Source organism: Perognathus longimembris, chromosome 4 (genome assembly GCF_023159225.1).
Source record: "Perognathus longimembris pacificus isolate PPM17 chromosome 4, ASM2315922v1, whole genome shotgun sequence".
NCBI lineage: Eukaryota > Metazoa > Chordata > Mammalia > Rodentia > Heteromyidae > Perognathus > Perognathus longimembris.
Genome location: NC_063164.1, coordinates 40,728,235 through 40,742,397, shown reverse-complemented (window position 1 = coordinate 40,742,397; position 14,163 = coordinate 40,728,235). Strand labels below are relative to the sequence as shown.

Here is a 14,163-nt window from a genome sequence, read left to right as displayed (position 1 = left end):
ACATTTCTTGTACTGTTTGTTACCTCATCCCTCATTCCCCCACTAACACAATTTTCTAACAGAATGGAAGCCTATCAAATATTCTCAGCAAACATTCAAATACTTATTCAAAAAAAAGGCAACAATGAAAATAGTAGAGAAAAACCCTATGGATTTCTACTTATTCTTATCACCCCTTTTTTTCCCCATGGCACAATGTACTTAGGAGGAAGAAACCCACTTCCTAGTGTCCCCCCTCCTTCAGATGGCACTGGTTTGATGCTGTGAACCAGTGCTAGTCATCCTAAGGAAGTTATATAATAGAGTATCTAAATCTCTGAGTATTAGAGTAAAACTCTAATCATTTATCCAGTCCAAGAAAATTGGGAAGGAAAAACATGTATATGTATGTGTCCAGGAAAGCACATGCTCAGAAAAGATGTGAGATATTAGACTCCATTTGAGAATCTTCTCAAGTTTAATATCCCACTAATTATTAAATATATTCCATATTAGTCTACAAAAGCTGAAAAGAGTAGTACCTGCTTTTCCATTTCACAAATGCCCAATTTCCACAAATGATCACTTAGGAATGAATTCTCAGAAACAGGAATCATGGCACAGTCAGAAGAATAAAACAAATCACCACAAAAATGAGGAGTCTATGAATTGGGTGTGATCACATTTAAAATGCAACCTTTAATATGCACAAAAAGTCAATTTAAACAGAATTAAGGAAAATGCGAAAAGTATTTATGAAAAATGAGAACAGAACTTATTTTGTATATATTTTATTATCTCTAAGTAGTTATGCAAAGGAGTTGACATTTAACAAAGCAGTTTAGGTAGGAATGCTGTGTATTGATCAACGAAATTATTTTTAAAAGAACCAAGCAAAAATACTGAGCCTAAAAACTGTAGCTGAAATTGAAAATTTTACTACACAGATTCAACAATATACAGATAAAACAATATACTAGTCTGAAAAAATAATCATTTGAATGTCAATCATTTCAAATCATGAAATTTGATTGCCAAAATTAAAAAATTTTAAAGCTAAACCAGGAGAGAAAAAAAAGGCCAAATGGCTTGGAGGAAGGAATGATTAACAGTCAAATAAATCCAGGTGCTGTTGGCCCACACCTGTAATCCCAGCTATTCAGGAGAATGAGATCTAAGGATGCAGCTGGAAGCCAGCTCAGGCAGGAAAATCCATGAAACTCTTATCTTCAATTAACCATAGAAAAATTATACTAAGTGAAGTGAGCCAGACCCAAAGAAACATGGACTCTATGGTCTCCCTTATTGGGAATAATTAGCACAGGTTTAGGCAAGTCACAACAGAGGATCATAAGAGCCCAATAGCTATACCCTTATGATCACATAAGATGATGCTAAGTGAAATGAACTCCATTTTAGGAAAATGATTGTTATATCAGAGTTGTAACTACTTTCAACATCCCATGTGTATCTGTAGTTTCTACTATTGATGATGTTCGTGTATCACCTTCTTGTGATTGTACCTACACTATCTCTGTAATCTTATCTGAGTGTATGGGAAACAGGGTGTACTGGTATTAGAATTAGGAAATTCAAAGGGAATACCAAAATTGAGAGACAAAGGGTAAAATACGAGAAACAACAACAAAAGCAATACTTGCAAAACTGTTTGGTGTAAGTGAACTGAACACCTCAGGGGGGGAAAAGGGGAGGAGGGAGGGGGGTATGAGGGACAAGGTAACAAACAGTGCAAGAAATGTATCCAATGCCTAACGTATGAAACTGTAACCTCTCTGTACATCAGTTTTATAATAAAAATTGAAAAAAAAATGAATAAACCTCACTTCTCTACCATTTAAAAAAAAAAAAGAAAAGAAAAAGCCAGAAGTGGCACTGTAGTTCAAGTGGTAGAATGCTAGCCTTGAGCAAAAAGAATCTCAGGGGCAGTACCCAGGCCCAGAGACCAGCTGCTCAAGACCAGCAAAAACAACAACAACAACAACAACAACAACAACAACAACAAAAAGAAAACAACAAAAAATACCAAAAACAGCAAAGAAAAAAGTTAAAAATATGTACTGTACTATGGGGATTCACATACAAAAAACTGAGAAACTGGCAGGAATTCGTTGTAGAAATAAGTATGTCTATAAACTCCCAAAATTTCAAGACATATATATATATATATACATGAAGCTCAAAAAATCCTAAGTAGGACAATCAAACTAAGACACATTTTAAGCAAACCATCAGAATACAGAAGCATATTAAAGGCAGAAAGAGAAAGTTTTACTCATCATATATAAGGAATTTAATGATTATTAGTAGGTTTCTCAGCAGAAATTTTGGAGGCTAAGTTGTGGTATAATGACATATTTGCAAGGTAAAATACAAGACAAAACCCTTGTCCTGTTGGCAAAAAAAAAAAAAATATTAAAAAGGGAAGAAATTAAAATACTTAAAAGCATAAAACCCAAAGAGTCACTTCATGAAAACTAGCCTTTGCCTTCAAGAAATACTAAATAAAATTTTCAAATTTAATTTAAAAGATGCTTTGTAGTAAGTTGCATTCAAAATGAAAATATAAAACTCTACGGTTGGGAATATATCTCAGTTATACAGCACCACCTCAGATGCAAAAGACCCTGGGGTGGATCACGAGCACCACACACAACAAAAATATTTTAATCTGGACTAATTGATCCAGTTCTCTGACTGAACAGACATGATAAATATAAAATACAGAATTCCAAAAATATATAAAGATATAAACTGAGACATCTGTAACATAAAGGAAGTATGGAGAACTCGAAAGAGTAGTGTGTCTGTATACACCTAAAATGAATATGTTATTGATGTACATACTTTACAATAGTATACATAACCCCATGGTTCTTACACATCATCTGTAGTTTACACATGAAATGTTGAGGTTGACCGATAGAACTTGTGGGCATGTATGAGAGGGCTAAACTGGGAGAGCAAAGAAAGGAGTGACACTTCTCCCAAAGAAATGTGCTCATCATCTGATTTATGAAATGGTAACCCTTCTGTACATCACCATTATAATAGCAGTTTTAAAAACCAAAAATGGCAACGAGAATAGAATTATTGTGAACCTCAAAAGCATCCATTAAATATATGGGTTAATAGCAGTGAAAAAAATGAGGTACACAAAAAGATAGGACACAGACTACAACAAAATAGATGAAGTAGATTCTTCCCTAGATGTCTTTACTCACAATGTCAATAAATTAAACACAAAAAATGCAAGAGTTAGAGAATGGGTGTAATCAATAGGACAAAGTTTTATGTTGTCCACAAGTAACTTATTTGAGATCTAAGTCCAAATAAAGTTTGAAATTAGAAGTATAATATCTCATGCATGTAAAAAGAGCTATGGTAGCAATACTAACCACGGGAGGAAAATCTCAATTAAAAATTGCTATTACAGTAGAAAAGAAGAACCCTATGTCATGAGAAAAAGAGCTAATTCACCAGAAAGATTAGGAAGTACATGAAACAAATATAGACAGAATTATGGGGGGAAAAGAATCAGTTGAGGTACAATAGCATGCTACTTCAACAGAGCACATTAAATAATGAATAAAGTAGACAGAATGTCAATAAGAAGAGGATATCAATGACAACATTAGACAATTAGTACCTAGCAGTTGGGGTGGGGGGGGGAGGGGCGGGGAAGTTGGCTCATTATGCCTCCTAAAATTAACTCAGACTAGATCAGTTTAAAATATAAGACCAAATATTATAATTTTTACCAATTAAAAAATTAGAAGAGTAGCACTGTAAGGATGGAGAGAATCTGCACCCCTATTCACTGATGGTGGGGACTCACAGTGTTGCAGACACTGTGCCAAACTGCTTTCTCAAAAAATTTTTTAAAAGGATGAAACCAGAGATTTGTACACAGAAGTGTGACAGCAACTCAACTTTCTATCACTGAACAAATGGGCAAACTATGACATACATTATATGTGTATATATTGTAAGTGTTGGTTTAAATGTTGTTATATATGTATATATGTATGTATGTTTTATATATTATGTTTATATATTATGTATACATTATGTATGTGTATTTTATGTGCTATGTGGTATCATGTATATATTTATATAATATGCACATACTATGTAATATGTAAATATTATTTGCATATGGTATACATACCTTTTACATTGTACACAAATACATAATATATATTATGCACATACATACAAATGTATAAACATTTAAAAGGAAGAAAATGCTAACTCATGTTGCAACATGAGTGAGCATACAAAAATGTTTACCCTAATTACCATATCACTCACAAATGGACAAATACCACATATATCGTCTTATATCAGAACCCTGCATAGCTGAAAATCAGGACAGCTTGTAGGAAGCAAAGAGAGAGGAAGATGGAGCGTGTGTATTCAGGAAGCATAGAATTTTTTTTTCTCAAATTTTTATTATCAAACTGATGTACAGAGAGGTTACAGTATCATACGTTGGGCATTGGATACATTTCTTGTACTGTTTATTGCCTTGTCCCTCATGCCCCCATCCCTCCCTCCCTTTCCCTCCCCCCCCCCAGGTGTTCAGTTCACTTACACCAAACAGGAAGCATAGAATTTTAAAGAAGAATGAAACAAATGTATGGAGATTGCACAACTGTGTAAATGTACTTATTGGATCAGAAACACACACTAAAGTTGGCTAACCTGGAAAACTTTGTGCATACTTAATAATTATTTGAAATGAGGGAAAAGCTCAATTTAAAAACAGCAATTATATCCTAACAAATGTAAGCAGTTTGGAGTTTCAGCCATAATCTTACTTTTTTTCTTCCATTTGAAGGATAATTGTGCTTTATTTAGGATTAATCAACTTCTAATACAAGTGTTTTAAAAATAATATTCTTTTTTTTGTTCCTTTCTAGTGAAGCAGAAGATTTTAACCCAGAACCAAGTGCTAAAGAGTCAGAAGGTTAGTTATTTTCCTTAAGCTTAAAAAGTCACTGAAAAGAAAATTTTACTATTGTGATAACTTGGTTGTTTTCTATTTTTATAAGTTTTTATTTATCAATTTTGAAGTTAATACTGTTCTTCTTTATTCCTTTGAGTGAAGAAATTAGAATGTAAGCGATAATCTACAATTTAGGTGTTACAGTGAACCAGATTCTTTGCTTTGTTTGGTTTAGTGTGAAGTACATGGTCTGCTATTATGAATTTACACTTAACATGTGAGAAATTTTTTAAATGTATCATCATGCTAATTTATATCTATATCAGACTCCATGAGAATTGGTTTTAATTATACCTCTGACAGATTAGGCTTGCTTTATGTCACAGCCCAGTCACACAATCTATAAAAGTAGTTTTTAATGTACAAGAGGGATTTTAAAGCTTAATTTATTTGTTCACATTCACATTTCTGTGGATAGATCCCACTTGGTGTTTTTTTGTTTTAAGTACCAATATGTATGGACTGCTTACATGTATTAGAACTTTTTAGTTCACCCTATACTCAGACGCATATGAGGATAAATATGATTTTTAACAATGACAGCATGCACTAAAGGTAGAGTGTATACTATAATGCAGCTCCAAAGCCAAGTTTATCATGACTATTTCCAAGATGCAACCCACTCAAGAAATGTATTCTCTCAATTTGAAATTGGAAATCATTTTCATGAAGAAGTTCATGGAACTCTGGTGAGTCTAACATAATTCTAGGAACATACCACAAGGATCTCTGATGAGATTTCTAAGTTATGACATAGACCCTGAGAGAATCTGCTTACTAGAATTTTCTCATTGGATAAATAAGGGAACTCCATGTATGCTTGGAGCTTTGATGTATCCAACATCACTTGCCACTTCCTCAGAGAGGTCAGACTGTTCACACTCTGCAATTGAAACTTGTTTCTTATCATGGTCCTACATAACATACATGCCCACAAGTTATATTGATCATATTCAACATTTCATTTCCTTTTTTTTGTGTGTTTGGCTGTTTCTCCCTGACCTTTATCTGGCCAACTGTAAATCCTAATTGTTATTTTAAGTGTGTCTATAGAGAATGTAAATTTCACCAAAGTGAAGATTTATGACTACTTCTTCCTCTATCCCTAATATCATAAAGCAGTACATTGGTTTATCACCGACAAAGGCCTTTTATGAGTAGGAGATCAAGGGAAGAACTAAAGAGGTGAAAGGGGATGTATGAATACAACTTTGGCTATGTTGAGACTAAGACAACCATTAGACATTTAAGATGAATGTCACGTGACAGATTGAATGTTTATGTCTAGAACTCAGTACATAGATTAGACTGAGCATACATATTCCTAGTTTCACAGAATATATGAAAAAAATTCAAATGATTGAAGTCTATCTGAGCCTCTTAAATACTAAGAATTTTTCTGTCTCTGCATCAGAACAACTCCTCAGTTTCTTCCTTTTCCAGGTTTTTGCCTATTGCCTACACAATAATGACAATAATAACCTTGGTATTAAAAAAAAATAAAATAAAAATAAGCCAGGTGCTGTGGGCTCATACCTGTAATTCTAGCTAATCAGGAAACTGAGATCTGAGGATCTCAGTTCAAAGCCAGCCCAGGCGAGAAAGACCACGAGATATTTACCTCCAATTAATGACCAGAAAACCAGAAGTGGTGCTGTGGCTCAAAGTGGTAGAGTGGCAGCCTTGAGCTGAAGAGCTCAGGGACAGCACCAGGCCAAGAGTTTAAGCCCCATGTGATTCCTAAGTTTTAAAAATACAATTGAATTTGCCGCAACAAAGACATATACCTCAGTTTATTTTCTTTCTTTTTTCTTTCCCTATAGAAACTTCTCAGGAACAAAAGTCAGAGAATTTGAATAGTGTTAAGGTAAGTGTTTTTCAATAGCCACTGGGTTAGGTTACAATAGAGTTCACTTAAAAAAAGCCTCATTTCAAAGTCTTATCAGTGATTGTGTGATGGGAAATGAGGACTATATAGCATCCCTCTTTCCCCTCTTCAAAATCCTTCACATGGGGATCTTTCCAACTGACTGAGACCTGCCCCTACTATCTGAAAAATCTTGTAACCAATGTTTTCATTAGCTATTAACTTTCTACAGGGAGGGACTTACTTAGTTTAGCTTGGGCAGGTAAAGCACACAGGATTTGGTGGAGGTAGAAAGGGAACAGCAAGAAGAAGGTGTCGTGCTCTTTCTGCCTACCACTGTAAAGACTATAGTGACAGCTTTCAAAAACTATCATCTATACTGTCCTGTGAACTTAAGAACTTTTTCTTAATCCTTCTTAGAACATTTCCAATGAGAAGAGAAGCTATAGAACTGTGTTTTTTTGTAATTTCATCATTGATTTGTTCTTAGTTTAATTAAATTAAATTTTAAAGAGGTCCTCCCAAATTTGCAACTCATCAGTTATCCAGACATTTTTAACTATTACAGTACAGCTACAATTTCAGAACTAGTCCTTAAAATCCTGTAATTCACACTTAAGATATTTTGATATCTTAAAATATTTTGTCAAGTTTTCAAAGAAATAGGTTTAGCTCTACACTGGACCACATTCTTACTTTTAAAGCAAATATCTATTGAAAAAAATCACACACTTCACTTGAGCCGTATTTCCAAAATTAAAAACATATGGGAACAAAGGGATTCAATGAGGTTCTGGTTTGGTAATCTATCCATTCTTATGAATTCCTAGACAATCTGAACTTTCCCATCTTTCTTATTTTTCCCATTTGCTACTTATGGTTAAAAAAATATTGTGGTTTAAAAATGTTATCCAATCCAATTCAAGTAAGATGGAGGAAGCCGACTTTGCCCTGTCTCACTAATTACAATTAAAAACTCAAGACAAAGACTGGATCTGAAACTTAACTTGAGCAGGAGTTTGAGGAATGAAGAAAATCTCCAAAAAGCAACTGATAACTTTGTGAGTTTCCTCACATGCCTCCTGACAGAATTCCATGGAGAGAATACATAGAATAAAATTCTAACAACAACAAACAAAAAAAAACGCCATTACTTTCTGACCTGAGTGAAAAAAATGAGAAACTGGCAAGATGGAGTCTATGAAGAAATCCCTGATTTATTTTCCATTCATTCACCCTATTCTATGGCCTTGCCTTGAGAAAAGTTTTAGTCACAAACCTGAAGATAGAGGATCAGAAGAGATTGTCCAGACACCACCCAAAATTCTGAGAGATAATCCTGTCCTTTTACCAGAGGAATTAAAAAAGGACTCTCAATAAACAAAAAGATTAGAGAATTTGAGTTCTGTTCTTACTAATAGTTCATATAGTGCCTTTTTGAAATAACTGTTTCCTGCATTCACAAAAATGACACCAGTCTTCAAGCATTCTGTGAGCCTTGTTCCCAGTACCACCAGGTAAATAAAGCACTTTGTTTTTGCTCCAGGACCCACAAAAGGGCTATATTGTGGAGTAAAATTAAGAAGAATACTAATATACTTCTTTCTTCTTTTGTCTTTTTTCTATTCTGAAAAAAAAAAGGGTTTGCAGCTTACTCTACATAATCCAAAGAAAGTAGCAAACCAACCTGACATTATTTCATGAGTTAAAATGGCTATGTCCTGGCAATCAAATTTCAGTAGCTGTGATCAGTTTCCACAACAAGGGCAAACTTTAGGAATAGCAAAACTCATACACATGGATTTCTGTAAGATGGTATAATGGTTTTACTACGCCCTAAACTTTGATGTTGGAAGAAAGACTTAAGTCAGTATGTCCCTTTGCCTTGGCAGTTTACCACCATCTTCGATGGATCTAATGATGATACTGACATTGAACAGACCTCAAAGGAAATTAACTCAGGTACAAAAGATGCTATCTTTAAATAGACAGTATAAGAATGTTCTCAATAACATCACTGTGAATTTAGAGTTAGCTACTAAGAATGAGGAGCCATTTCTGTTTCCATTATTAATGGAGGACTCAAATTGAATTCAAATTTCTTGTCACTAGTTTGACTAACAATCTTCAGTTATTTGTAACTGTAACCAAATGGCAAGAGATAGTGTAAATGACATCATTAGGAAGAAAATGAGAACAATAGAGGAAAATTACCTTAGGTGATCCAAAGTTACCACACAAACTGGTAAGCTACAAATTTGTGGTTCAAACTCAGATCTCTGCCTGCCCTCAGAGTTTACACATTCCAATGGCTTCCTGAGCACTGTATCTAATGTCAAGAACAGCAGGTCTGGAAGGATGCTGTATGTATGTCTCTGGGGCCAGCACACTCCACCTGAATGGGGAACATCCATCCCTGGCCTGCTAGATTCTACCAAGTCTTCCATTTCACTTCTTACCATACTCCATGAAAAGCAGAAATTGAATATTTTATATAAATCTTCCTGACTTTTGAATATCATATACGGCAACTCAAAGCATATGGGGCTTTGTTGTTATGTTTTTAACTCCTATCACAACCTAAGATAAACTGAGATAGCATGTTCTCTAAAAGCCCTGTGCAGTGAATAATTGATAAAGATAAAACATAAATGGAGATTGTTTTTAAGTCACCTGTACAATTGCATCTTCACAATAACAACAAACATTTGAGACCTATCATAAAAGAAATTGTCCCAACAGAGGTGAGAAGTTAGAGTTTTAATGTATTTCTTCTTCTGCCTTTAGTTGCATTCTGAGGAAGAAAGCTTCAGTGTAGAGACATTCCATTTACTTCCCCCTTTGGATTGTGGACTTAGAGAATTGTACTTTGCTCACCTTATTGGAGAACCCTCTGCATGAACTAGGCACAATAATACAAAGAATCAAACCTGGGCTCTGGGGCCAGTTTGGGCAGTTTGTTTTTTCTTTATTGTATATATTAAGCAAGGGTTGGAACCTTGCCAGAATTCAATCTTCAAAAACCTTAAGAGAGCATTCTTCATGTTTCCCCATAAAAGTGTTAAGAAGTCTAGTGAAAACAATGTAAATGTTCTTTAAATTCCACAAAATATTTTCTGAATTCTAAATAATCAATTCCTTAATATAACTACTATGATTAAAATATCTAACCATTATTCATATTTTTTTCACAGATAGTTCCAAATCCATTATATCCATACAAGGATCTAAAATGCTAGCAAGAGTATCTTCAACACTTTCAAAGGTGTTTTCTCGATCTAACCCGAATATTCCTAAATCTTGCTCGAAACCTCACCAAGATGACCATTGAAGCTTCTATACCTAATAAGAGTGTACTTTCCTTAGAAAATGAAATGATTTTTAAGTAGAGCACAGTGTCTTATCATTCTTATTACACTAAAAATAATAAAAGAGAACATGGTACTTGAGAAAAAGAAAGTTTTAATAAATGTTTCTTTTTTACTCTGGGTATTTTAATTGGTACATTAAAATATTAAAATTGCACATTTTAACAGAGTATCATCTATCTCAGTGCATGAAGGCAGCATGTATGTTTAGAGTAAAGGTATCCATCTCCTAAAGCACTTATAATTTCGTTATGATCAACTTCTAAAATCTTTATTCTAGCTTTTGTGACAGTATAGTACATTATTGTTTCTGTCCTATGATACAGAAATTGATACCTACGTATAATCATCATTTTGCATATGACGTTTTAGGACAAGAGTATTGTATGATCTATTGCTAGAGACCCCTTCAATAATAGTATTTGAGAAATACTTGATAGGAAATCTATTCCATAATCACCTTCAAAAGAGAACTTTACAATGGTGTGCATTCTGTGACAGTGCTAAAGAAAGTGTATTTCCTTCTGCCACTCAGATCAAAACTATTTACCAGACTCAAACAACAGACTCTCATAAAGCCCATTTTCAGCATAACAGAAGATTTCACTATAAATGGTAAAAGCATTATGGTTCACATACATCTCTAAGAATAAGGGACTCTCTGAGAGTGATGTTCATGGCAAAAGGATTATCTAGTTTTCTTCAATTCAGATAGAAGAAGAATTAAGTTCAGGCATTCACATATTTTTGAAGAGAAATGGTTGAAATTGAGAATTTTTAAATCATAGGTAAAATTTTCATTTGGGAAGTTTTGTGTTGGAGGAATTGGGGTCCATGACATATTTTTCTTCATAAAGATGCTAAAAAAATCAGATTGAATTGAAAAATGAGTGTCATAGGATCAAAATTATCATAGCTGAAATATCCAGAAGTTACATTAATCTCTTCAAGGTTGACCCAGAAGAATGCTTTTTAAATTTATGAAGCACTGAAGTTCTTAGTTTGCTGTTTCCCCATATATGTATATGTGCTGATGCTTGAATTCAGGGCCTATAGTTGTTGTTGCTTGAAGCTGATGCTCTACCATATGTGCCACGCCTCCAATTCCAGATTCTTATCAAAAGTTTGTTTGCCTGGACTAGCTTTTAACCAAGAGCCTCAGACTCAGCTTCCTGAATAGCTAGGATTACAAGTTCGAGCCTCCACCACCAAACTTTGCTGGTGCTTTTGATTTTGAATTGTAAAAAATATTGGAAGTCCTCTTATAAGCAATACTAATAGACATCTTCGGTTTTTCAGAGAGATTATCTCTTTCCAAATGCTACACATGCTGTGGAACATAAGAGCTACCAGCACAACACATAAATACATGAATGTGAATGAATCTGATGAAATTTTATGCATGACAAAATTGGAATTTTATGTGGATTTTTCACATGTAACAGCACATTCTTTTTTTATTCTTTTCAGCAATTAAGAAATACAGAAGTCATTTTGGTCAAGAACAGTTTATAAGTGAGATTTTGCTCATGGATAGAAATTTCTGAGCAATGCAACTATGATAATTTGCAACGTATCATAAGCTTATTATGTACACTATTGTCTAAAAGGGTTCAAATTACATTCAAAACTTAGTCTATAAGGCTCAAATCTTGGTTAATTTTATTTGCTTATTGAATACATTTTTGAGAACATTATTTATTGCCAAGATTATCCTCTCCTATCATATCCCTTTTACATGTTTCTGTGGAAAATTAGTTGCTCATATATATTTGGTTCATATTCCTGAACTTAGCACCATACATCTTTAACTATTGATGATTTTGTACTATAATTTTAAATTACAGAGACAGTTATATCTTCCACATGTTCATTGGAGCATTATTTACAACAACCATAGCATGGAAATAATTTAAATGTGTTGAAGAATGATTTACTAAAGAAAATGTGGTCTATGTAGCTAATGGAGTAACATGGAAAGTCACTTTGCCATTTGTCCAATGCAGATAGGATGAGCAATGAAACATGGCATTTTCTATCATATGTGTTCATCTGAACTTTCAAATACAGAGATAGGGAATAAAACAGTGGTTAGTATGGGTGGGGGCTGGAATATCTGAGGGTGTACATGGCAAACAAATAGCTATGATATGCAATATAAGGATGATGGTTTATAAACCCTTTGTATAAAGGGTTTTCTATAAATGGGTAGGTTTAATTTAGCCTTACCATGTGTAAAATAAACAATGTGAGAATGATAGTTGTAGTAATTTACTTCACTATAAAAAAATATTTTTATTAGTATAAATTCAGTAACATGTTGAATCCTACAGTAAATTTATTTTTAAGAAAAATAGTTACAAAATGGCCTTGAGTTTCTGAAAAGCAGCATGTTAACTAAATAATGCTTTAAGCTTAGCTTTATTTTAAACTAATAATTAAAATATCTGCACACAAAAATAAAAGGGTCTTAATAAGTTTTATCAATATTTAAACCTAATATTCCTTTGGCCCCTTCAATTCAACTGTTCTTTTTTAATAGAAAAGTTTAGTTTTTATTCTCCTGGAAAAGTATGATCGTAAGCTTCATATAAATTAAATTATTACAATGATTTAGTTTGCAGTTAGACTTTTCTGCTCAATATTCTTGATTTTGAAATTCATCAACATTGTTGGATACATAATTTATTCCCTACTGACAAACAATATTCACTAAGTAAACAGCCCATACATTTTTTTATTAGTCTCTTAAAAGTAAGTCTTCACATTCTTGTTTAAGTATTCTTTTATGCATATGTTTCATTCATATAGATAACTAGGAATGTAATTTCTGGGTTACAAGTTGATTAAAATTACAAAACAGGGGCTAGGAATATGGCCTAGTGGTAAGAGTGCTTGCCTTGTGTACATGAAGCCCTGGGTTCGATTCCCCAGCACCACATATATATAGAAAATGGCCAGAAGTGGTGCTGTGGCTCAAGTGGTAGAGTGCTATCCTTGAGCAAAAAGAAGCCAGGACAGTGCTCAGGCCCCAAGTCCAAGGCCAACGACTGGCAAAAATAAATAAATAAAATAAAATAAAACTACAAAACAGTTTTCTGAATTGGTTATACAGAGTATTCAAATCATAGCATACATGAATGTATATTATTCTTAAATTCTTCTGTGGAGAAGTAAAATACTGTACATGCTGAAAGAGAAATGATAATGTATACAAATCCAGTTAGCTTTAATAATATATTTAGGAAGTGCTCACAAATTCTTCATGTCAGGGTTACATCACCTACAAACTTTTTTTTTTTTTTTTTTTGCCAGTCCTGGGCCTTGGACTCAGGGGCCTGAGCACTGTCCCTGGCTTCTTTTTGCTCAAGGCTAGCACTCTGCCTCTTGAGTCACAGCGCCACTTCTGTATATGTGGTGCTGGGGAATCGAACTGAGAGCTTCATGTGTAGGAGGCAAGCACTCTTGCCACTAGGCTATATCCCCAGCCCCACCTACAAACTTTTATCCCCTGTACAGAAGGGGTTGTATTGGTAAAAATATTCCCTGAGACTACCAGAGCTTTTTTAGAGAACACTGCCTCTTACAACAAGGAAAATTTACAGTGAGTGGAGCTAGACAGTGATGGTGACTTTTCATGAGTGTACCTAACTACAACTGTGTACCTAAGCTCTCAAAAGCTATACTAAATTACCCATGAGACTTCCCGTTTATGGTGCTACTAGCTGCACTAGGGGAAGCTATCAAATATCAAATATTTGCTGTGCTTCTACGTTTCAGTCTCTGTTCCCAGTGGGATAAAATACAGCATACAATCTTTAACCCAATATAATAGTCAAGAACAACCCTGCTAATCTCTGTGCAAGAGGCAGTTTAACTAATGTACACAACAATTAAAGACAGATGACAAGCATCCTTCG

The 14,163-nt window shown here is 34.1% G+C and overlaps 1 protein-coding gene across 1 annotated transcript in view; it reads left to right on the top strand.

Annotated features, from left to right (window-relative positions):
• The window catches only part of Fsip2 (fibrous sheath interacting protein 2), a 70,325-nt gene extending 60,119 nt beyond the window's left edge, over positions 1-10,206 (top strand). Inside the window, exons 21-24 of the mRNA XM_048345744.1 lie at positions 4,923-4,969; positions 6,832-6,875; positions 8,768-8,837; positions 10,070-10,206. Coding sequence (XP_048201701.1) covers positions 4,923-4,969; positions 6,832-6,875; positions 8,768-8,837; positions 10,070-10,206 — 298 coding nt within the window. The remainder of the gene's footprint in view (positions 1-4,922; positions 4,970-6,831; positions 6,876-8,767; positions 8,838-10,069) is intronic.
• Positions 10,207-14,163: the final 3,957 nt, after the last annotated feature.